The sequence below is a fragment of the Panthera pardus genome, unplaced genomic scaffold, assembly GCF_024362965.1.
Source record: "Panthera pardus isolate Hobbes unplaced genomic scaffold, ASM2436296v1 HiC_scaffold_17, whole genome shotgun sequence".
NCBI classification, from domain to species: Eukaryota; Metazoa; Chordata; class Mammalia; order Carnivora; family Felidae; genus Panthera; species Panthera pardus.
Window position 1 is genome coordinate 71,158,731 of NW_026526732.1, and position 26,354 is coordinate 71,185,084.

Consider the following 26,354-nt stretch of genomic DNA (forward strand, 5'->3'; position numbering starts at 1 on the left):
TGGCTTTAAAAAAAAAAACCAATCAATTAACAAACACAGCTGTATTCGGTTAACTTCCTACAGAAAAAGAAATATTAAATGCAGTGAAGTGTGTGGGGTGGGGCTGAGAGGGTTGGGGTTACAGGGAGAGAGAAGCACAGAGAGGAGAGGTAGAGAGACCACCTGTGCTGTTCCAGGTCAGAGTGCAGGGCACTGTCCAGTCATGTCCAGGCGCTGGCTCTGACTTTTATTCGTCCATACCACGAGACAGGCTGAATGGTGTGGACAACCCACAAGTGGAAGTCGAGGGTCTCAAAGGCCATAGTCGGGGAGTGACCCTACAGAGTGAAATGGTGCTGGGAAGGTCAGTGGCGATGTGCGGCCTGGGCAGTGGGACTGACTGCACAACGCAGGAAGCAAAAGTCAAAGTGACTGGACGGGGGCACTGTTGAGGGGGCCTCCAGTGTGCTGATGTGATCTGCTTCTTGATCTGGGGGCTCACATAGATGTGCTCTGTTAGTGAACACTCATGGAACTTTACACGTCTAACGTGCACATTTTTCTGTATATATATTACATGTAATAAAAAGTTGTCTAAAAAAGTAAGCAGAGGCTGAACTGCACCTAACTGTGAAGTTCCATGTTTTAAGACTGTTTAACAATTTATTTACTTTTTTATTACATTTATTTATTTTTGAGAGACAGAAAAGACAGAGCACAAGCGAGAGAGGGGCAGAGAGAAGAGGAGACACAGAATCCAAAGCAGGCTCCAGGCTCTGAGATGTCAGCACAGAGCCCGACGCGGGGCTTGAACTCACGAACCGTGAGATACGACCTGAGCCGAAGTCGGTTGCTTAACCGACTGAGCCACCCAGGCACCCTGAGGCTGTTTAACAATTTAAAAGCAACAAGTCAGGGGCACCTGGGTGGCTCGGTAAGTAAAGCGTCAGACTTTGGCTGAGGTCATATCTCACAGTTCATGAGTTCAAGCCCCGTGTCGGGCTCTGTGCTGACAGCTCAGAGCCTGGAGCCTGCTTCGGATTTTGTGTCTCCTCCTCTCTCTTCTTCTCCCTCACATGCGCTCTGTCTTTCTCTGTGTCTCAAAAATAAATAAATAAAAGCAACAAATCAATATGTCATTGGGATTTGTTAAAGAATTGATTTTGCTTATTGTTTTTCTTCCAATATTGTTTAAATAAATTAACTTGCTCACTTTCCTTCAAAAAAAAAAATTGGAAATAGAGTCCGGGGCACATCCCTTTCCCCACCCAAGCCTCCACAGATCATTATTTCTAGACTTTTTTCTTTACCATTTATACATATGTGGTTGCCCACTGCTGCCACAGAACAGGGTAAAGGATCAAAAAAATTAATATTTATTGGGATATTAGATACTCTTGCAAAAGAAAGGCTGAATTTACCATGTTAACTCACGATAAATAGGACTCAGCAATGATAACATATTGAGTCGTCACAAGTTCCCCAAGCAGGGTCCTCAGGCTGATATGCCCCATGTCACCTTGTCTTGGCGGTCCAGAGCACAGCCCTCCTGGATGAGCGCCGCGATGACTTCCGTGTTCCCCACCACTGTGGCCCGGTGCAAGGCGGTCTGATCCCCCTGCAGAGTGACACGTAGGCAGGAACAGCAGTCAGTTCTCCCAACCCCTCACTGCACCACTCACTACTCTGACACAAGGACATCTCCATCCTCGATTGCAACAGACTGGTCACCCTGCCAGGTGGAGCATTTTTGTTCACAAACTCAGTGGGAATCTCAAACCAACCACAAAACAGCTCCAGAGCTGACCTTGGAATGAGGGTCAGGCACTCACCCGCCACCCCAAGGAAAGGCAGTGTTCAGAGGGAATATGCCTGTCACATCTGTGTAAAGCTAGACTGTGTGTGTGATGCAATTAAACCAGCAATCTTTACTCCCCATTGAGTCCTCTACTCCCCACTTTCTCTCAGAGGAATCACTATCCAGCCATGCCAGTTAGCAACACTCATGATTTGATGATGGGTACGTATTTTTTTAATTGACTTTATGGGCCGAGAGCAATGGAGGGGTTTATGCTGTGTCATCTGAGGACTCCAGGACTACAAACTGTGTAAGTCATTGTGTAAGTCTATGAAGCTTCTTCTGATATTTCATGACAGCATCCTCACTGACTTATGATGTATTTGACCCCTTTTTCTATAATCAGATGCCTGGGACTGCCGACCTTCTCTTTCTCCATCAGGGCACCAAAGGGAACTTGACTCTTGCCCCAACTGCATTAGAGAGGAGGTAAGATGGTCAAGATAAGAGAGAGTTCTAAAGTCTCTAAGAGCAATCTCATCTCTGACATGTACGCAGGAAGTCCAGTCAAGACAAATCAAGTCTAGACTGGGGTCCAAACTGAAATGGGGAGAAAGGTGAATAGTGTGGAAAACTTCTCGTAGGAAGGAAGGGGTACGGGGCAAGAGGGTCAGGAGATGTGAGTCTTACACAGCCTTGGGAAACACCGGTCACCTTGCTGTGCCTCGGGTTGAGGGGTGGATGACCTCCAAGGTCTCTCCCTTCCCTTCTTGGGTTCTAGGATTTGGTTGGTAAGAGTTTTGCATACATAAAATGTTCTGGTGGAGCACCAGAGGGGCAAAGGCACCTCCTGTGGCATCCCTTGTCCTGAGCCCAAGAGAGGAAAGAGAGACTATTATAAGACAGAAAACATGGGGATTTTGAAAAGAGGGACGCACTACTACCTATAAATAGCCTTAATGAAATGCTGAGTCTACTTACCGAACACCCTGGAATCTATAACCAACAACAGTGCACATTAAAAGCACTTAATCCAAGAATAAATTCTGGAGATGGATGGTGGTAATGGTTGTACAACAACGTGAATGCACTCAATGCCACTGAGTGTACAGTAAAAAATGGTTGAAATGGTAAATTTTATGTTACACGCATTTTATCACAATAAAAAAGCACTTAATGCTATTTAAAACTCAAATTCACTTTCTTAAAATTAAAAAAAAAAAACCCTCCATTTAAAAATCCATGAGGGGAAATGATTTGTATTTTCTTCCTTATAATTTTTAATACTTTCCAACTTTTTATATTTAACACATAATTTTAGCAACAGCAAACACTGCTATTTATTAAAAGTCTAAGCTGTAACAATATATATTAATAATGGGATTGTCCACATCTTATAATCTTTTCTCACTGTTCAGTTGTAGAATTTAAGGGATTTACACAGTGATGGGTCAGGACATCCAGCTCCATTATTATGATTTATCCACTGTCCACAGCATTTCTATCATGAACCCTCCCCTTGGCATCCTAAATCCTTATTCCCAGTATAAATTAGGTTTGGACATGGCTTTCTTCTCATGCATCTTCCCAGACCCCTCACTCAAAAAGAACCCTTTCTGCATGCCTTGTAGTCACAAGAGAATGTGGCCACTGGATCAGTGGCTGCAGGAGGTGTGTAAAGCCATTAATGTCCGTCTCAAACATCTTCAGGAGTGTTTCCAGATGATGTACACTTAATGTCCAAACAAGTAATACTATGAGAAACTGCCCAAGTCTTAACTTTATAAGAATTTCCAAGACTGGCATTTCCCCATCAGAATGGTGACAAGTTTTCCCAAAATGGACCTCAAGTGCAATTTACGACCTGATGAGAAAGATGGTGTTCTATTCTTGGCAAGAAAGAAGAGACCACAGCTCACTCCTCCAGAGTAAACACCGACAAGCCCTTTTCATATTCCCACAGACTGCTGGCACTCTACTCAGCACTCCACCAACCTTTTTGCATAATAGGTTCTGTCCCTGTCATGCATAAAGCCTCAAACTCATGGGTCATGTTGGCCACTCTTCCATGCGAGTCATGGCACAAAGGGCCTCTGCTGGTTAAGGCACAATCTAACCTAAGTCTTGCTACAGGTCAATGGTTTGTTGTGTTTCACAAGCTGCCACTAAATCACGAGTTGAGGCAGCTTTGGAGCCAGAACATCACCATTATTTATCACTTGCTCTCAGCATGAATCTACTGTTTTTGCTTCCCTGTGGAGAGGACTTTCCTTTGTGAAACTCTAACTCAGTGAAAGAAGCTAAATCTAACTTTCAGTTTAGCCTTTGGAAATTCCCAGGTGGATTATCAAGACTCAAGGAGATCTAACGACTTCTGTGAGGTTGTAGTGAGAACACAAATTGTCTTAAGCCACTGGCACTGGTGTCTCCTGTAGTGACCTTTTAGAGGCACTGCCTGTCTCCAGGCTACAGGTTCCCTTCCGTCTTTACTCCCCTCTGAGACCTCACTCAGCCTGGGTCCTGGCCTCATGAGTTGGATAAACACTGCTGGGAAGGCACCAACATCAGCCTTCCCACCATAAGTGGCTGCCCTTTAGCTCTATCATTAGCTTTGGGAACACTACATGGGACAATTCTGGAGGACTGAGTAAGACACTTTCTCTGGCCTAAAAACCCAGCTACCCTAAAGTTACCAAGATGAGAGTTAAACTCAGAGAGACATGAAATACATAAGCAAAGGGACACCTTGGGCTATTTATCTCAGGCTACTCTTCCCAGAACACAATACAATCAAGCACCGGAGACCCTCAATTGAAACAGGGCCAATTTCCTGGAAATCACCTTCCTCCTCTAAAATTTACTGTGGAAACATTTCCTCTGTGAAATAGGACCCAGAAGACAATAAAATGTGTCCTCAATACATACTTATTAACAGACCCAAGCAGCATCTTTGACATAATCCTTATTTCAATGATATAAATAAACCCTGAAATTCTGAAACTTTGAAAAAAGATGCTAGAAAAAATATGACACTCTTGTCAGCAGTTTCTTGTTCAATGCATATTTATTGACTCTCTACTGTACTCCAAGTGGCATCATTTTATTGATCAAAACAAAAAACTAAGGCTCAGGGCAGTTCAGTGCCTAGCCTAGGATAACCAGCTAATTTGGGGTAGCATGGTCAAGCCAGAATTCAATCTGTCAAGGCTCTTTGCACTTACTCCAAGCTCGTTCCACCCTATGAAATCAATTAGCCCCAGTGCAAGCCTTAAAAAAGATCAGCTCCCTCTGTGGGGTTGGAGCTGCCTCTTTATGGCATCATCTAGCTAAGTGCTTTAGCACAGTGCCCTGGCCACTACAGGTGCCCAAGAAGTATTTGCCAAATGATTAACTACAAAGAAGCAGAAGGAAAAACACTGCAGTGGGAAACTCGGAGAGCCAGCAACCTTGCAGTTTGGCATTTTGATTTGGAACATGCTGACCTGTTTGCAAAGTGCATGAACTGCCAGCTCTCAATTTTTCTGACTTCAGTGTTTCTCACTTTGGGAACTTAAGGCGTTTGGAACCTCTGACGTCTCAATATTTGTTTCACAATACTTATAGTTCTCTCTCCTACATGGTGAAAAAGAATGAGCACAGTGCAGACAGATTTCAAAGCTAAGCTCATGGAAGAAACCCGAGTCATGCAAAGGTGGAACATGTCCCTCTTCAGGAGGAATCCTTCCCAGGAGGCACAGACAGACATGTTGCAAGGAAGCCCGAGACAGCGTAGGTGTGCAAAGCAAATTGCTGACCTCTTGTTCTCTCTCTGATCTTCTAGGGTTCTTCCTAGCCTTTCTTCTCTGTTTTTTCTTATTTTTTTCTTCCTTCATGGCTTTTATCATGGCCACAGGGTCCTGGGCTATTTCTGAGGTAGGGGCCGTGTGGTTGCTCATTGACCAATCAGAGATGGCATTAGAGCTCCAATGTGTGTTGACAGGATTGGCAGGAAGCCAAGGGGAATTTTCTCCTGGAGTTGCATATTCTAAAGAACTGGTTTCCACAGGTTGAAATTCATAATAATCCCACTCCAGGCCACTGGAGGTCATTCTTCAACTAATTCTCAGTCCTTACCGTGACATAAGGAACATATCTGTAGAATATGAAGTTAGAAGTAAATTCTTCATAATATTAACATTCTCTATTTCTACCCATCATCCAAGACAGGTAACTTCTGAACTGATTATTTCCAATAATTAATATCCCAGCTTCTTTAAAAAAACACATATAGGGGCGCCTGGGTGGCTCAGTCGGTTAAGCGGCCGACTTCGGCTCAGGTCATGATCTCGCGGTCCGTGAGTTCGAGCCCCGCGTCGGGCTCTGTGCTGACAGCTCAGAGCCTGGAGCCTGTTTCAGATTCTGTGTCTCCCTCTCTCTGACCCTCCCCCATTCATGCTCTGTCTCTCTCAGTCTCAAAAATAAATAAATGTTAAAAAAAAATTTAAAAAAAAAACACATATAGTTTTCTTCTTCAGATTCTTGCATTAAGTTTCAAAGCCAATCAACAGGCATGGTAAATACGTAGAAGAGAGACGTGAACAATATTCTGGTGAACACATTACTTCAGAATTCTACCTTCTCCATTCCCAGCAGCTTTTACACTGTTTTGTTCTGGTGTTTCTGTTTTGTTTGTCTGTCTTGATTTAAGTTATCAGGGACAAGCAATGTACAGATTGATTAGGGCAAGGAGAAGATGCAAGAAAATACATTATTCCAATAAATGAAACACTTCGTTCCCATCTAAAAGTAGAGGTGAATTTCCTTCTGCTGACATGTCTCCCCTTAGCTACCTTGTGAAAACTCCTATTTTACTTCCTACCTTGCCTGATATAAACGCCCACAGTTCTAAGAAGTTAGCATGGCTCTTGCTGCATGAGAACACAGTGATTCTTGGAGCTCAAGAGCTGAGGCAGGAGTTGGTGGACCTGGCATGGTAGCCTTGCCACCATGGCCAGTGAGGACTTCAATTATGCAAGGAGAAGACCAGAGGCATCCCAACATGTTTGCACCAGCATCCCAATGCCCTGCCTTTTCTGTGGTTAGAATCTCTTCTCTCCCCTTGTATTTTCACTCCTGTCATCTAAGGATATGATAGAATCAGGAATGTTATCATGGTTACAGTGTAGGGAAAATGTATTATGACCCAAGGCAGAAATCAACAGCTGAAAGTTAAATCAGCATCTTTTGAAAGTAACATTTTTGATGACCCAACGATTCCAAATATAACCAGAGATTTATGAACGATACTGGATAGCCTTCTGCCTGTACATAAAACAATGACATTTAGTTATTTCTTTGTGAATGCTGTCCTTCTCACCATATGTTTGCCAAGTTTTAGGACATTACAAAGATACCTACAGAAAACTAGATGCACTTTGGTAACCTATACCCTACTAGCACACCTGAGGGGCTAAAATTTGATTAACACTCCCATACCCTCAGCTATCAAAGGTCAATCAGGAAGGGATTATGATATGTGCAAATTCTGTAAGACTCTCTGTTCCTCACAAAACTTCTTGTTTCTTAAAGTCCTACCACACAAATTAGAGTTGAAATTAGGAACAGTTTCTGAAAATAATTTCCAATTACATTATCATAAGGCTGTTTCCTAATAGCTCACTGGAGGACAATTCATTTCATCTTATTTATATCCTCTTCTTAGAGAATCTACTTCCTCAAAGATCCAATAGGCAACCCTGTGCACCACATGACCTCATCCTCACCATTGGTGATTGAGTCAGGAATGAATACTTGACTGCAGAGGAGCCAATTGGAGTCTTTGTCTACATAATCTGAATGAAGAAACTCAAAGTCTTTTTTTTTTTTAAGTAGGCTTCATGCCCAGTGCAGAACCCAATGGGGGCTTGAATTAATGACCCTGAGATCAAGACCTGAGCTGAGATCAAGAGTTGGACACTCAGCTGACTGAGCCGCCCAGGTGCCCCCAGAGACTGGGTCTTAATAAAGGCATAACATGAGAGGAAACTCTTTCAGGATGCTTCCTTTTTCTTGGATTCCATGATATGTTAATTTTTTATTTGAACAGGTCCTTTTAAACTAAACGTATCCTAAGAGAAATCAAAGTGAGAAGAGGAAAAAGTTAAGTTTTTAAGCCCCACTTTTTCTCTAACGGTAAGCTTGGTCAATGACACATTTCCAACAGGCTTTGCCCACACTCACTCGTGTGTGTGTGTGTGTGTGTGTGTGTGTGTGTGTGTAGTGTGCTCCTTCACACCAAGACAGGACATAGACAATATGCCTTTGAGGCTCTATACGTAGATGATACTAGATAGCACATGAACCATGATGGGAAAACCACCCCAAACTTGCAAACTATAGCTTGCTACTGAGAATGGGTCCCAGGATAGGTCTTCAAGAAGAAGGTCCCCGTAGGGACCCCATGGGGACCAAGATGGAGCTAAAAAGTGCTAGGAGAGCATCTTCTATCCTCCCACTGCCTAGCTGCTTACACACTATACTGTGTATTTCCAGATAGACAAGCTCCCAAACAACCCCTCCCAGTAGAGTGTGGTTTCTACTCACATCATCCTGAACATCAAGGTCACAGCCAGCCTTCAGCAAGATCTGGACCACAGAAAGATGGCCCTTATTGGCAGCAAGATGAAGGGGGGTCCGGCCATGCTGTTAAAGCAAAGGAAACACTGATTTCAGAACAGGATATCAAAACCACTTCCCTAGAGGCAGGTGTGGCCCTAGAGCAAGCTTTACACAGTCGGAGCCCCCTTCCCCTTCAGTTCGGCAGGAGATCCTTATATATTTACTCAGAATTCAAGTTTGTCTCTGTTAACCTTTGTAATTGGCATTGTAATGAATGAATAAAATATGCTAAAAACGTGAAGATTTCCTTTGGTGCATAATTTCCACTCCACACTCATCAAACAAACAGGAAAATGAAGAGTTTCATGTTTTCTCTTATTTTCTCCTTGGTGCTAACACTCAGGGATGATGAAGTGGTCACAATGAATCAGATGGGGCAAAAGATGAAAGAACAGCAAAAGGTCAAGCTAATCAGCCCCAGAAAAATCTGGTTAGTAATTATTAAAATTTGAAACTACTGGCCAGACTGTTCTGAATAGGTTCTCCCTTTTTTGAAACAAAATTTAAAATTACAAAATAGGGGCGCCTGGGTGGCTCAGTCCGTTAAGCCGTTGACTTCGGCTCAGGTCATGATCTCACATTTCATGAGTTTCAGCCCTGCATTGGGCTCTGTGCTGACAGCTTGGAGCCTGGAACCTGCTGTGTATTCCGTGTCTCCCTCTCTCTCTGCCCCTCCCCGGCTCCCACTCTATCTCTCTCAAAAATAAGTAAACATTAAAAAAAATATTTAAATAAAATAAAATTACAAAATATTTCAGCCATTCAAAAATATGAATATTTTAAAATGTACATACCTACAAGTCACTTTAAGAAAACCTTAGAGAAATTATAGATGTTCCTTGTGAACCCCTCCCAGATTTTATTTCCCTTCAGCTCCAGAGGTAATCACTCTTTTTAAGATTTTATTTTTAAATAATCTCTACACCAAAGATGGGGCTCAAACTCACAACCCCAAGATCAAGAGTTGTATGCTCTACCGACTGAGCCAGCCAGGCACCACAAGGTATTGGTATTCTTAAATTAAAGTAAATTAAATTTGGTATTTTTCATTCCTTTGCCTTTAATTACATATTTTGCTACGTGGGTATAGCCATAGATAATAAATATTGTTTTGCTTATTTTAGAACCTTACATAAATAGCATTAAACTCTTAAAATATCATTTGGCAATTTTTGTCCAATGTCATATTTTTGAGATTTCTTCTCATATTGTCACATGTAGTTCCAGATCATTTATTCATTATTCACCCATTCCCTACTGATGGGCATCCAGGTTCTTTTCAGTGGTTTGCAGAACGCACTTGTGTGCACGTCTCCCTGTGCACCTGAGTAGGCTTCTTAGCCTTGTGATCGGGTCACAGAAAGGACTGTTTCTTCAATAGCCCTCTAGTATAACACAGAGGGTAACACCCAGAATAACTCTTCAGTGTAAATCAACTTCTATCCAGAGAACTGACCTTGCAAAACTCCAAATTCTAAAGAGGACATCGTATTTCCTTTGCTTTTCCCTTCAAGTTCACTGTGAAGAAATCTTCTACCTCCTGCTTCAAAAATCATTTAGCCACTGGCTCCCATCCATACTGAAACACACCCTGATGGGCTCATATAGGTCTCTTAATAAGGGAGAAATAGTCTCTTACATCCCTCTACACCTCAATAAAATTCTCCAAAGACCTTTATTGATATTCTAGCGGAATAAACTCATTTATGATCTCCATAAAGTGTCAGTTTGCCATGGGTAACTAGCCGTGGAGGAAAACACAGATAGCAGACAATAAAGGATCTTAATTTCTACGCATGAAATGCAATCAAAGCACTAGAATGATTCTGTAAAGAAAGAGGTCAGAGCTCACTTTAAAATTAGAATTCTTAATTAAGAAAAAAGTTACTCCCAACAAAGTGGGCTATAAAAAGCCTTCATAAAAAGGCAATGTCTGAGAAGAGATGGAGTGACCTTCCTTGGCTAGCGACTGTCTCAGTGCACACTGCTTAACCTTGATTCTCTCCATGAAAGTCCACAGCTGATCAGATGGAGCAAAATAAGCAGGTTCCACTCACTGGGCCTGGTCCCAGTTTCCATCTGTCATCACGTGTCCTTGTTAAGGACATCAGAAAATGACCTTCACCAAGTTTCTAGGCATTATGACACACAGGAAGTTTGTTACTCTCGTGAGGAGACGGATGTGTGTGCTGTGAGGAAGGCTGACAGGACGGTAGGACACAAGTGCTTCTGAGCAACTGAAAACATAAACCATGATGAAGAGAGTTTGCTGGAGAGAGCCTGGAAAAAGAGGACAAAGGACAAGGAATCTCAGGGTGTCAGATCAGGGAAGCCTGAGGAACATCCTCGTCAGGAACCAGATGTGACTGGTTGGAAGCTGAGGCACAAGGAGGCAAAAGGGTTTGCCCAAGTGGACACAAATAAGCAGAAGACAGAAGGAAATGGTGCTGTGGTTCAAACCAGGTCATACCTGGGAAGGTGCTTTAGAAACTATAAATTACTAACAAGATGCCTTGGACTGGCATCCAAAGTCAACAGAGAATCCTCTCTCTGCAGAAAGGACAGGCTGGAGGCAACAGAGCCTGATGTGCCCAGTTCAAATCCCAGCTCTGACTAATCACCCCTATGGGACTTTGTCCACAACACTCTCCTGAGCCCATTTTCTCACCTATAATATAGGAAGAGGCTGGGGTGCCTGGTTGGCTCAGTTGGTTAAGTGTCTGACTCTTGATTTTGGTTCAGGTCATGATCTCACAGTTCATGCGATCAGGTCCCCATTTGGGGGGTGCAGAGCCTGCTTGAAATTCTCTCTCTCCTTCTCTCTCTACCCCTCCCCTGCTTTCACTCTTTAAAAATAAATAAATACACATTTAAAAAATTATAAAACAGGAATAGCCTGCACTATCCACCCCATTATGCTTGAAATAAGAGTAACATCCACCATCGAAGACGGGGTTTTTTTCCCTTCCAGCTGTCCTGAGCCCTCGCCCCTGAAGACACCCCAATTGTTCCCTCTCCTCCTTGACGCCTTTGCACCTCTGCCTTAACAAAGACCAGTGAGATATTTTCAATGGCAAACAGACCTGGGTGAAGGGTTGGAAATCAGATCACTTGGATAGCCAAATGGGCCCCTAGCTGAAGGGTCGTTTCCTACTGGCCAGTCCTGATCCACTTGTCCACTTCCATCTTTGAAATACAGCCCACAGTTTCTGGTCTCTGTGTCTCTGCTGGTTGGGCCTTCTTTCCTGGCAATGCCCTTCTCCAAACTTTGCCTTCTCTGACTCAGCAAGAAACATTCCTGGTCTTGTCTTCTCTGCTCCCACAGTGCCTCAGGTTCCTCCTAGGAAACCAGCACATTCTGTTTTGAATGTCACCCTGGGCACTGGCATTTTTTTCCAACCAGGCTATAATCTCCCTGAGGTCAGGACTGTGCCTTCCATGACGAGGAAGCAAGTTGCTTCTGGGATGGTACAGGGCCATGTCAAAGAGAAGCCAGTGTTCCTCAAGCACAGGCAGGCTGAGGCTACCAGGGACATGGGAGCAAATTCCAATTCCAGGCTTGGCCTCAAAGAAATAGAGAGCCTAGGGATGCTCTAGGTTCTTGGATGTCTCAGCCCCTCAGGGGAAGTGTAAACAACTGGGGGTTTCATTAGTACTTAAGCAGGTGCAACAGTGACATGAGGACTTTTCTGAGAAGGGTGAATGTCCTCCTCACATGTCTGGCTCCCTTTCTAGCACCAGGTAAAAGTACAGCAGCATCAAAGGCAATAGGAATCAGTTTCCCACTGAACCTGAAGCTGTCCACTCCTGTTCCCTGGGTTTCCTAACACAAGACCAACTCCCTTAAACACACACATACACACACACACACACACCACACCACCACCACCACCACCACCCAAAGGTGGAGAGAAAGAAGCAGATATGTAATTGTTTTCTAGAACATTCTATTGTGAAAAGCAACAAAAGTAGAGCCAATCAGGGAAGTGGCTGCTCCCAGGAGGGATACCCCAAGGTCAAGCCTGACAAATGGGGAAGGCTGCAATCCCCTTAAGTGTGAGGGGGCAAATAACAACTGACCCTTAGAGGGGTATTTGAATGATTTAGACTCAAGAATGCAACTGCCATCATTTTCATGCCCTTAGGAATGGCCAATGAAAGAAATGGGAAAAGGAGAAAAGACTGTGAACTATGAATAAGACAAAGACATTTCTGAAGCCTCCATTTGTCCTGGGACCTACCCCAGTTCAATAACCTGTTCAACTCAACTCAACCCAGGCCCTAGAGGGATTAGGAAGACCACTAATAATAAGGACATGAGCAAGAGACAGCAGCAGCTAACATTTATGGGATACTTACATGACAGGCACTATCTTAAGACTTTTACCTGTATTAGCTCATTTAATGCCCCCCCCCATGACTCTATGAGGTAGGCACTATTAATATGAGGAATTTCCATTTTATAGGTGATGAAACTGAGGCATGGAGGGACCCTGTCACCTTTTCTATGTCATACAGCAAGTAATTAGAGTCTGGTTTCACCCCTAAGCCGTCTGACTCTGGCCCCCAAGCTCTGACCCACCATTCTACTTGCCGCCTGCTTGCTGGGGAGTGAGGTGGGTGAAGCTCTCTTCTAGCAGAAGGGTTCCATGTCTCAGTGTTAGGAAGCTCCCAAGACGCCCAGATGATGACCTCTGGATATAACCTGGTTTCTTTAAATCTCAAGGATGAGGAGAGAGATTTTCTACTCTCACTGTACATCCAAATCACTTGGGCAGGTTGGTCTGTTCTTCTGTCCATCTATATTGATGCCTGAGCCCTGTCTCCAGCATTTCTGGCTCAACTTGTGGTGGAGCCCAGGCATCTATTAACAAGAGACCCTCCTCAGGTGATTCTTTCTTTCTTTTCTTTTTTTTTTTTTTAATGTTTATTCATTTTTGAGAGACAGAGAGAGACAGAGTGCAAGCAGTGGAGGAGCAGGGAGAGAGGGAGATACAGAATCCAAAGCAGGCTCCAGGCTTTGAGCTGTCAGCACAGAGCCCAATGTGGGGCTCGAACCCACAAACTGTGAGATCATGAGCTGAGCTGAAGTTGGATGCTCAACTGACTGAGCCACCTGGGCACTCCTCCCCAGGTGATTCTAATGAGTGAGCCAGGCTGAGACCCATAGGATGAGATGAAGAGGACCTAGGATAATTCTCTCCAGGGAAGCTATAGGCCCTCAGGTGAAATCTGCCATGTCGGGCCTGTCCAAACAAGCATCATTCCTCTTGCCACATTCTTCGTGATGCTCTCAACCCCACCTGTCAGTACGAAACACTAAAATACTGCACTGCCACAACCCAGTTCCTGTTTCTTAAAAGAATATGTGAGCAATATAATGACATTACTAAAAACTTTGAAAATAAAAGCAAATAATCTGTAATTCTACCATCCAATACAACTATTATCATTTTTTACAGCTATTGTCATTTTCATCCAATCTTTTTCAGTGCATCTTTTCTACTGATGCTTTTGCATAGTTATATCAATAGGTCACATATAACTATCCTGCTTTCTATATTAATATTATACCTTGAGCCAGTTGTTCTCAAACTTTACTGGGCAGCAGTACTGGGCCTCCTTCCAGACTTTCTGATTCAGTAGGTCTGGAGTGGAGAATTTGCATTAAGTATGCATTTCTAACAAGTTCCCAGGAGAGGTAGATACTGCTCCTTGAGGATGACATTTTGAGAGCCACTGATGTAAACCACTGGTTTTCAAGCTTGGTTGCACATAAGAATCACTTGAAATCTTAAAAACAAACCCAAAATTTACCCCCAAAGGATTGGGTAGGGTGGGGATGATATGAATATGAGGTTTTTAAAAAAAAAAATTCCAGGTGATTCTAATATGCATCCAGAGGTTATGAACCCCTGCCTTGGGCCCTTTAAAGGTCCCAGTTCCTCCACCCTGCCCTGCTATCAGGATAGGCCATCTGAGACCAGGAGTAAGAGGGCACAGGACCCTGCAGGGAATGCACATTTCCATTGCTCTACCTAGGATAAGACAGAGACTCAGCCACTTCCAGGGAAGTAAACAGCCAAGGGCCTTGTGATGTTACCAGGCCATAACCACAAAAAAGTGGCCTTACTGTCAGCGATTCTGGGGCTCCGGTCTGGAGTGCTGCTTTGTTCTGGCAGGTCAGCCTGGTGGGTCCCAACTTCCAGCAGAACTGCTGCATGGAAATGGTAGAGAGAGTCCTGTTCTGGCAGGCGACCCATAAATTACACTCACAGGTGATCATGAAGGGTGTGCAGAATGAAGCAGTCCCTGCTACTCATTCTGAAGAGGCCAACTCCCAGCTGGAGAGGCAGGGCTCTGTCAGAGAGCATTCCAGGAGCAAGATTCCTGTTCAGATAAAGATCTCCTACTAGTGGGGATGACAAGGGAGCCCAGTTAAAGGTTGCCGGCTTAAATACACCTTGATTTTGTTCTCAGCAGGTGTTCAGACATGCTGCTTAACCTTTCTCACCCAACAACCCCAGGCAGAGGGAAGCATTTATTGGAGAGACATCCTATGGAAGGGCTGAGCCCCAGGGAGGGGGATCGGGGACCGTTTGAGAACCACAACTGACAGAAACCTGGAAAAGACTCCTTTTCTGCAGACTCCATGGGGCCACCACCCTGGTCACTCATTACTGTAGCCAGAATCCAGACATTGGGTCCCAGCTCTTCTCTCGTGCTTTAGGTATCTTGGATCTTCCTTAGTAGAGAGCAGGCCTTTCAGACTGACAATACCTGCCCCACGAATGACAAACCCTGGCCCTCATCAGGGCAGCTGCCTGGTCTAACAGAGCAGGCTTGAAAAGTGAGAAGGCAATACATACAAATCTCGAATCATTATGTTGTATACCTATAAGTAATATAATGTTATATATCAATTGTATCTCAGTAAAAAAAAAAAAAAAAAAAAAAGTGAGAAGTGTGCTGTGCTTACCCATTCCTGGAACACCGTCTTTGTCCAATGATATGCTTAAAACCAGAGTCACATAGAAACCTGGGGCAGAACCCAAAGGAATAAACAGGCTAGAAATTCTGAAGAGGTTGGGGGGGGGGGGGCGGTTAGGCAAGGATGGAGGAACCAGGAATCAGTAGCTCAAAGAAATAAAACAAACCATCTTAATTGGGGATTGTTACAAGGTGGGCAGTTGCACAGATGTTAGCCACACAAAGGGAAACCATTTAGGGGAGAAGAATTTAGGTTAGATCAATGTAATAACTTCAAAATGACAATGCTTCCTTTCTTCAGGAGATCATAAGTTTGATCAGGGTCATGCAATCTTTATTGAGGCAAGTAATGTCTGTCTCTATTATCTGTAACATTAAACAAAGAAGCAAGGAAAAGAGGTAGGAGGCAAGAAAGATGCAATGATGGTAAAATAAGAGTAACATATTTTAGAAACAATACAACGTTCAGGTCTTTGAGGGTCTTTGAAAGTTTAATTTGGATGAGGACAGTAAGGCTAACAGAGGTTCTTTGATTTTACAAGATCACAAATCTCATTTCTGGTAGAACTACATGTAGCTAGAGTCCTGGCCACTTGGCCCCTCATTTAGATTTAAATTGTAGAAAACTCCCACCAACTTTCTTAGATGCTCCCAGGGTCCTCATGTTATAGACAGTATTCCCCAAATCTCAACTGCCTGGAATGGTGTAGATTTGGATTAAAAAATAAAGCATTTCTCAGGCTTATGATTCAATGCAAACAAAGTCATGAAGACATTCAGAAGAAAATGGACAAAGAAAAATTGCCATGGATCAAAGGAGACTGAGACAATAAACCTTTTTATTTTCAAAAAGTTGATAGTTTAAAAAGCCTTCAAGGCTTTCTTTCCTTGTTGGAAAAATATTTTGTCCACCTGTCTACTCGGATGAGTGACTTATCACATCTTAAAGAGATGATAGGTGACAAAAAGCAGTGAGAGACTAACTTCCTTGGATGACAAAAATCAGGATCCAAGACAATCTCAGATCAGAAGAACAGGCTAATTTTAGTAAGACAAAATGTAATAGAAGCAGAAGTAAAACTATGCTGAGGATCAACAGTCCAATCACACAAGGGCAGTAGGGTACAGGAATTGTCCCATTAAATGATCCTTCCTGGGGTGCTTGGGTGGCTCAGTCACTTAAGCATCTGACTTCTGCTCAGGTCATGATCTCTGGTTTGTGGGTTCGAGCCCCGCATCAGGCTCTGTGCTGACAGTTCAGAGCCTGGAGTCTGCTTTGTATCCTCTGCCTGCCTCTCTCTCTGCCCCTCCCCTTCTTGTGCACGCATGCTCTCTCTTGCTCTCTCTCTCGAAAATAAATAAATAAACTTTTTTTTTTTAAGTCCACTAGCAAGAAGAACCAAAATACTTCAAGCAACTTAACTAGCTGTTAAGGATTCCGTTGGTTCCTGTAATACATCTGTTCGTAAGTGATAAAGCGTCACTTAATGGCCCCCATACTCCTCACAGGGAGCTGCTTAGACAACATTTTCAATGGGCTGATGCACTGACAGAGCAAAGCATGGTGATCCAATGCATGATGAACTATCATCAAGAGATAAGAACTGCCCTCTCATATTTTCTGGGTTTTTTTATTTTTTAATTAAAAATCACTGCCTTTTCAGCAACTGGTAACCATGTGGTTGGTTGGGTTTGTTTGTTTGTTTGTTTATTTATTTATTTGTTTATAAGAGAGTGCAAGCAGGGGAGAGGGGCAGTGGGAAAGAGAGACAGAATCTCGATCCCACAACGTTGGGATCAGGCACCCCGTTTTCTCCTTTAGTGTGTTAGTATATCAAATTATGGAACCATCTTCCATTCCTGGATCAAACTCCACATAATCACACTGTATTATTCTTTTGATAAGTGCTGTATCTTTCTAAGTAATGTTATTAAGAATTTTTGAATCTATATTTATAAGTGAGATTGATCTATGTACTGTATCTTTCTCTCCCTCTCTCATTTATATTTACCTGGTTTTGGTATTCAGGTTGTGTTTGTTTCATAAAACAAATCTAGCTTTCCATTTTGTTCTATGCTTTACACTAGTTTAAATAACAATGGAGCTATGTTTTTTTTCATTGTTAAAATATGGGACAGAGTTAATGATTTGGCCCAAGTACTTTTTTAAAGCTGCATTTTTAATCATGTTTCTACTCTTATCTATGGTAATCAGACTAAGTTTTCTGCTGCTTCTTGGGTCAATTTGTTCCTGATTTTTTTACTGTGGTAAAGTACACATAATATAAAATTTACCATTTTAACCATTTTTAAGTGTACAATTCAGTGGCATTGCATATATTCACAATGTTGTACAGCCATCACCACTATCAAATTCCAATTTTTTTCATTATCCTAACAAACTCTGTATCCATTAAACAATAACTCCATCCCCTCACCTCCTAACAGCCCCTGCTAACCTCTATTCTATTTTCTGTCTCTATGAATTTGTCTATTCTAGGTACTTCACATAAGTTGAATCATACAAAGTTTGTCCTTTTGTATCTGACTTATTTCACATGGCACAACACCTTCAAAGTTCATCCTTGTTGTAGCATATATCAGAATTTCATTCCTTTTTAAGGTTGAATAATATTCCATTTCATGAACACACTACATTCTGTTTAAGCATTCATCTGTAGACGGACATATGGGTTGCTTCCACTTTTGCTATTGTGAACATGGGTATACAAACATCTGTTCGAGTTCCTGCTTTCATTTCTTTTGGGTATATACCTAAAAGTGAAATTGCCAAATTATATGGTAACCCTATGTTTAATTTTTTGAGGAACCACCATACCATTTTCCAGAGTAGTTGCACCATTTTACCTTCCCACCAGCAACACATACATGCTCTAATTTCTGCGTGATCTTAAAACACTTATTTTCTGTTTTTCTTTATTTGATAACAGCCATCATGATGAATGTGAAGTATCACATTATGATTTTGATGTGCATTTCCCTAATGACTAGTGCTATTAACCATCTTGTTATCTTGTGCTTATTGACCATTTATATATCTTCTTTGGAGAAACATCTATTCAAGTCCTTTGTTTACTTTAAAAATTGAGCTGGGGAGCCTGGGTGGCTCAGTTGGTTGAACATCCAACCAGCTCAGGTCATGATCTCACAGTCGTTGAGTTCAAGCTCTGCATTGGGCTCTGTGCTGACAGCTCAGAGCCTGGAACTCCTTCGGATTCTGTGTCTCCCTCTCTGCCCCTCCTCTGCTCATGCTCTCTCTCTCTCTCTCTCTCTCTCTCTCTCTCTCTCTCAAAAAAAAAAAACATTAAAAAAGAAGATATAAAAAAATTGAGCTGTATTCACAAATTAATCAGTGAGATACATGATATCAATAAGAATAAAAACCATATGATCATTTCAATAGATGCAGAAAAACCATTTGATAAAGTACAACATCCATTCATGATAAAAATCCTTAACAAAGTAGACTTAGAACATACCTCAACATAATAAAGGCCATATATGACAAACCCACAGCTAACATCATACTCAATGATGACAACCTGAGAGCTTTTCCCTTTAGATCAGGAACAAGACAAGGATGTCCACTCTCACCACTTTTATTCAGCACCATACTAGAACTCCTAGCCACAGTAATCAGATAAGAAAAAGGAATAAAAGGTATCCAAATTGGTAAGGAAGAAGAAAAACTTTCACTATTTGCATATTACATGATACTAATATATAGGGGCACCTGGGTGGCTCAGTCGTTTGGGCATCTGACTTCGGCTCAGGTCATGATCTCACGGTTCATGGGTTTGAGCCCCACATTAAGCTCTGCTGACAGCTCAGAGACTGGAGTCTGCTTCGGATTCTCTGTCTCCCTCTCTCTCTTCCCTTCCCCCACTCACACTCTGTCTCTGTCTCTCTCTCTCTCTCAAAAATAAACATTAAAAAAAAGTATATGACACTATATATAGAAAACCCTAAAAATTCCACCAAAAACTACTAAAATTGATACATGAATTCAGTAGTCACAGGATACAGAATCAATGTACAGAAATCTGTTGCATTCTATACTCTATATAATGAAGTAGCAGAAAGAGAGATTAAGAAAATAATCTCATTTACAATTGCATGAAAAATGATAAAATATCTAGGAATAAAACTTAACCAAGGAGGTGAAAGACCTGTACTCTGAAAACTATAAAACACTGATGAAAGAAACTGAAGACATGGGCACCTGAGTGGCTTAGTCAGTTGGGCATCCAACTCTTGATCTTGGCTCAGGTCATGATCTCATGGTTCATGGGTTCTAGCCCTGCACTGGGCTCTGCACTAACAGTGTGGAGCCTACTTGGAATTCTCTCTCTCCCCCCTCTCAAAGTAAATAAACTTAAAAAAAGAAAGAAAGAAAGAAAGAAAGAAAGAAAGAAAGAAAGAAAGAAAGAAAGAAATTGAAGACAATACAAACAAATGGAAAGATATTCCATGCTCACAGACTGGGAGAAAAAATACTGTTATAATGGCCATACTACTCAAAAAGCAACCTACAGATTTAATGCAATGCCTATCAAAATACCAACAGCATTTTTCACAGAACTAGAACAAAAATTCTAAAATTTTTATGAAACTTCAAAAGACCCCAATTAACCAAAGCAATCTTAAGAAAAGAGAACAAAACTGGAGGTATCACAATACCAGATTTCAAGATATACTACAAAGCTGTAATAATCAAAACAATATGGTACTGGTACAAAAAGAGACACATAGACCAATGGAACAGAACAGAGAGCCCAGAAATAAAGCCCCTCGATTATATGGCCAATCTATCACAAAGGAGGCAAGAATATACAATGGGAAAAAGTATCTTCAACAAATGGTATTGGGAAAACTGGACACCTACATGCAAAAGAATGAAACTGGACCACTTTATTACACCATACATCAAAGTAAATTCAAAATGGATTAAAGACCTAAATGTGAGACCTGAAACTATAAAAATTCTAGAAGAGAGCACAGGCAGTAATTTCTCTGACATTGGCCATAGCAACATTTTTTAGGTATGTCTCCTAAGGCAAAAGAAACAAAAGCAAAAATGAACTATTGGAACTACATCAAAATAAAAAGCTTCTGCATAGCAAAGAAAACAATCAACAAAACAAAAAGATAACCCATTGGATGGAAGAAGATATTTGCAAATGATATATCCAACAAGAGGTTAGTATGCAAAATATATAAAGAACTTCTAAAACTCAATCGCAAAAAAAAAAAAAAAAATCCAATTAAAAAATGGGCAGAAGTCATAAACAGACATTAGTCCAAAGAAGATGGCCAGCAGACACATGAAAAGATGCTAAACAACACCAATCATTAGGGTAATACAAATCAAAACTACAATAAGATATCACCTCACACCTGTTAGAATGGCTAAAATCACCACACAAGAAATAACAAAGGTTTGTGAGGATGTGGAGAAAAAAGGAACACTTGTGTACTGTTGGTGGGAATGCAAACTTGTGCAGCTACTATGAATTACAGTATTAAGTTTCCTTAAAATTTTAAAAATAGAATTACTATATGATCCAGTAATTCCACAATTGAGTACTTACCCAAAGAATATGAAAACACTAATTCAAAAAGGATATATGCACCCCTATGTTTACTGCAGCATTATTTACAATAGCCAAATTATACAAGCAGCTCAAGAGTCCATGGATAGAGGAATGGATAAAGATGTGGTGTGTGTGCGCACACACACACACACACACACACACCCCACAGGAATGTTACTCTGCCATAAGAAAGAAATTAAATCTTGCCATCTGCATCAATATGGATAATACTAAGTAAAATAAGTCACAGAAAGACAAATATTATATGATTCCACTCATATGTAGATTTAAGACACAAAACAAATGAACAAAATAAAAAAGGGACAAACCAAAAAAACCAGACTCTTAACTATAGAGAACTAGTGGTTACCAGAGGGGAGGCAGGCATAGGAATGAGTGAAATAGGTGAAGGGAATTAAGAGTACACTTACTGTGATGGGCACTGAATAATGTATAGAATTGCTGAATCACTATATTGTACACCTGAAACTGATATAACACTGAATGTTAATTATACTAGAATTAAAATAATAATAATAAAAATAAAAATTGAGTTGTTTTGTTGTTGTTGTTGAGTTGTTGGATATGAATCCCTTGTCAGATGCATGATTTGCAAACATTTCCTCCCATTCTGTGTGTTGCCTTTTCACTCTGTTAATAGTCACAGTTTCACTTCCCCATCTCTCCGAAGTTAGGTGTGGCCACAGGACTTGCTCTGTCCAACAAAATGGATGTGTGATGTAAGGAAGCATTTTGGAGCTAATGGGCATATCTCCACCTTCCCTTCCTCTGCTGCAGCACTGGAACTGACAGACACTACTCTCAATGGCAGAGCCTCCATCAGTTTGGTCCTGAGCGAAAGCCTTGAGGAGCAGAGCCCGCTCTTCTACCCACCCCTGTAGACCCGCAATGAACATACAGCATGAACAAAAAATAAACCTTAATAAAACTTTTTTTTAAGCTTCTGAGATGTTGGGTTTCTACAGCATTATGTAGGCTATCCTGGCAAATTTAAGGTAGCTATTATTATTGCCCCATTCTACAGATGTAGAAACCAAGGCACAGGGGGGTCAATAACTTGTCAACAACACAGCTGCTAAGCAGTACAATGATATTTGAACCCAGACTGTCTCAATTCAAAGCCCTTGCTCTCGATCACCAGTTTTCACGTGATGGATCATCACAAGACCCCTCCGTGTGGAATTAGTCCTGGTGCTGGGAAGTGAGGAGCCCAGCTGTCTCCCAGAACTTGTGGGTGCTGGGAATAAGCTAGCTATTAGAGAAGAAGAAACTTGAATCAACACAGCTTTGCTTTTTTAATGCTTACATTGTCTTTGTCTTCTTTCGTGTTTGTTCTCCCTTAGTATCTGGGAGAGTTTCAGCCCATCCGAGTTATGCTAAGAGAACCAAGAACTGGCACTGTTTTTATGAAGGACCCTGAACCAGGTATGAATCCATACCAATCCTATTTTATGAAATGCAAATTTCATGAGGCCCGAAACATACAATGTTGGGAGTCTTTCCTTAAGAAAAAGATTAATTGCAAAATTACAAATGCAAAATTAGGTAGAGGGCATTGAAAAGGGTCAGCGCAAGGAAGGACCCTAAAACCTAAACCCCATCAATTTTCAGCCACTTCTGTCTTAAAAGTGAAGCTATTAACCCCGAGGTCAGGCTGTGGCCAGCAAAGTGACAGAACTGCACAGGGAAAACCCAGGGCCCAGGGCCCAGGGACAGAAAGAATGGAGGCTAGTCTTACCTCTCAGACAGTCTTCTTCCAGGTCTACAGCTCTGAACATGCTGGGACTTTCTTTAACTGAAGCACTTCTCTGGCAGAGGTCTGAATTTTGAAGGTACTACTGCATGGGTGTCTAAGAATTGTCTTCTGTAGTTAAGGTAGTAGGTGTAATTTACCTGGTGAACATTTTACTGAGTGCCAGGCTAAGTACTGAGAATTCAAGGATGATAGAAACAAGGTCATTGCCCCTGCCAGTTGAGTGCTCACCCACATTTCCTATCAGCCTTTCCAACAACCAATCACAGCTCCTTCTCCACAAGCAGAGCAGCCCAGACAAGGCACCTAAGAGCCGTGCTCCAATGTGTGAAGGTGTCAGGGTGGGGGTACAATGTACAAATAGGACATAAAATGCCAGAGATACACCACCAGAACTCAGAACCAAGCAATGCAAAAACCAGACAGATGCAGGCCTAGCTGACTGGGCAGGGAGAGTCAGAGATGTTCCAGATCTGCACAAACCCAACTCAGATCCTGAGACTTCCAGCTCCGCCTTAGGCTTAAGGTCGTAAACCGTGGCCCTTAAGACAGGAATAGCTTTTAATTGTAGCCTTTTATTGTTCTCTGCCATCCCCCTTTCCATTGTAATTTTTAAAAATTAAGGCTTTTATTTTGAGAGGAGTATGGATTTACATGCAGTTTTAAGAAATAATACAGAGTGCTCCCATGTACCCTCCAAGTGTAACAGCTACACAATTACTGTGTAATATCACAATCAGAATATACACTGACATTGATACAGTCAAGACACACGACTCTATTACCAAGGACCCCTCCTATTACGCCTTTCCAAGTACACCCACTTCTCTCCCCTCCCCTGCCCCCCAATCCCTAACTCCTGTGAAACCATTAATCTGTTTTCAATCGCTTTCATTTTTTCAATGTCATGTAAATGGAACAGTAGAGTGTGTAGACTTGCATATATTGATAATCTTTTTTCCTACTGAGCCCATGTTCTATGGTATGAATGTATCATAATTTTTTTTAATTTTTTAAAGTTTATATATTTTTGAGAGAGAAAGAGTACGAGCAGGAAAGGGGCAAAGAGAGAAAGGGAGACACAGAATCCAAAGCAGGCTCCAGGCTTTGAGCTATCAGCACAGAGCCTGACGCGGAGCTCGAACTCACGAACTGCGAGATCATGACCCTAGCCGAAGTCAGAGGCCTAACCAACTGACCCACCCAGATGCCCTGAATGTACCATAATTTTTAACCATTCACCCACTGCAGGACATTTGGACTGTTTCCAGTTTGGGGTTATCATGAATAAGGGTACTATAAACATCTGTGTGTATCTTTGTGTAAATATAAGCCTTCATTTCTCTTGGATAAATGTCCAAGAGTGCAACTGCTGCATTATATAGTAGTTGCATATTTACTTGTTTTTTTTTTTAAGTTTATTTATTTATTTTGAGAGAGAGAGAGAGAGAGAAAGAGAACGTGCATGCGTGAGTGTGGGAGGAGCAGAGAGAGAATCCCAAGCAGGCTCCATACTGTTAGTGCTGTCAACACGGTGCACGAACCCACGGACAGTGAGATCATGACCTGAGCCAAAATCAACAGTCAGACACTTAACTGACTAAGCCACCCAGGTGCCCCACTAGTTGCATATTTAGTTTTATAAGAAATGGCCAGGGGCACCTGGGTGGCTCGGTTGGTTAAGCATCCGACTTTGGCTCAGGTCATGATCTCATGGTTCATGAGTTCAAGCTCCACATCAGGCTTTGTGTTGACAGCTCAGACCCTGGAACCTGATTTGGATTCTGTCTCCCTCTCTCGCTGTCTGCCCCTCCCCCATTCGCACTCTGTGCCTTTCTCAACAATAAACATTAAAAAAATTTTTTTAAAAAGAAATGGCCAAACTGTTTTCTAGAGTGGCTGTATCATTTTATATTCTCACCAGCAACATATGAGAGATCCAGTTTCTCCACATACTCATCAGCATTTAGTGTTGTCACTATTTTTTATTTTAGCCTTTCTGATAGATATAGTAATATGTTGCTGTGGTTTTAATTTGCATTAGCTCCTACTTGCTAATATTTAACATCTTTTCATGTGCTTATTTTCCAGCTGTATATTCTCTTCAGTGAAATGTCTCTTTATGTCTTTTGCCCATTTTCTGATGAGAGTGTTCATTATTTTACTGTTGAATTGAATTCAATTGTTGAATTGAATTTTACTATTGAATTCTAGATACAAGTCCTTTGCCAAATGTATGGTTTACAAATATTTTCTCCCAGACTGTTGGTTGCCTTTTCATCTTTTTAACACAGCTGCCCACAGAGCAAAAGTTTTAAATTTTAATGAGATCCACTTTACCAAGTTTTCTTTTCATGTATCATGTTTTATGTGTGAAGTCTAACAACTCTTTGCCTGGCCCTAGATCCTGAAGATTTTCTTTTCTGATTTTTTTCTAAGAGTTTTATAATTTTATATTTAAGGACATGACCCATTTGGGGTTAATTTCTATATACGGTATTAGGTTCATTTTTTAAAACTATAGACGTCTAACTGCTCCAACATCATTTGTGTAGAGTTCCTCTACTGAATTACTTTTGCACTTTTGTGAAAAATCAGTTGAACATATTTGTGTCGGTCTATTTCTGGGTTCTCAGTTGTGTTCTATTGATCTCTGTGTCCATCCTTCTACAAATACCTCACTCACTCTCCCAATTACTGTAGCTACATCGTGGGCCTTAGTATCAAGTAGAGTAATTCCTTCCAATTTACTTGTTTTTAGCTATTTTAGGGTCTGTGCCTCTCCACACACATTAAAAAAAATTTTTTTAATGTTTTTATTTATTTTTGAGAGAGAGCGAGAGAAACAGAGTGTGAATGGGGGAGGGGCAGAGAGCAAGAGGGAAACACAGAATCCAAAGCAGGCTCCGGGCTCTGAGCTGTCAGCACAGAGCCCAACATGGTGCTGGAACCCACGAACTGTGAGACCATGACCTGAGCCGAAGTCAGACACTCAACTGACTGAGTCACCCAGGTGCCCTCTCCTCATACATTTTAGAAAATTCCTGTCTATGCAAAAAATTTTGATAGGCTTTTAATAGAAACCACGTTCAACATATAGATCAATTTGGAGAGAATTGTTTACTATATTGAGTCTTCTGTGAACGTGATGTGCATCTCTATTTTAGGCCTCCTTTGATTCCTTTCTTCAGTATTTTCTAACTTTTCATATCCTGTACATGTTTTATTAAATATAACCTAAGTATTGGGGCACCTGGGTGGCTCAGGGACTCATACTCTGTGTCTCTCTCTGTCTCAAAAATAAACATTAAAAAAATTTTTAAAATATATTTTTAAAAAAATATTTTAAAAATATATAGTCACTTTAAAGTGACTATAATGGGTATTGTGTTTTAAATTTCCATTTCTACACGTTCGTCATTAGTATATAGCAATGCAATTGATTTTTGTGTGTTGATCTTCTATCCTGCACATTTGCTAAACTCTCTTACTAGTTTTAGGAGTATTTTGTATTTTCGTTAGTATTTTCTTTTTTTGAGAG

The 26,354-nt window shown here is 41.5% G+C and overlaps 1 protein-coding gene across 9 annotated transcripts in view; it reads right to left on the reverse strand.

The window, feature by feature from the left end:
* The window catches only part of ANKRD6 (ankyrin repeat domain 6), a 213,003-nt gene that overhangs the window by 28,625 nt on the left and 158,024 nt on the right, over positions 1-26,354 (reverse strand). For 5 of the 9 annotated variants that reach the window (XM_053904656.1, XM_019442851.2, XM_019442852.2 and 2 more), the window contains 2 exons: positions 8,360-8,458; positions 1,499-1,597 (listed from right to left, as the gene is read on the reverse strand). In XM_053904656.1, the coding sequence (XP_053760631.1) occupies positions 1,499-1,597; positions 8,360-8,458 (198 nt within the window). Of the gene's footprint in view, positions 1-1,498; positions 1,598-5,571; positions 5,910-8,359; positions 8,459-26,354 lie in introns of those variants that run through there. The other 4 variants (XM_019442859.2, XM_019442856.2, XM_019442857.2 and 1 more) reach the window with 1 other exon arrangement.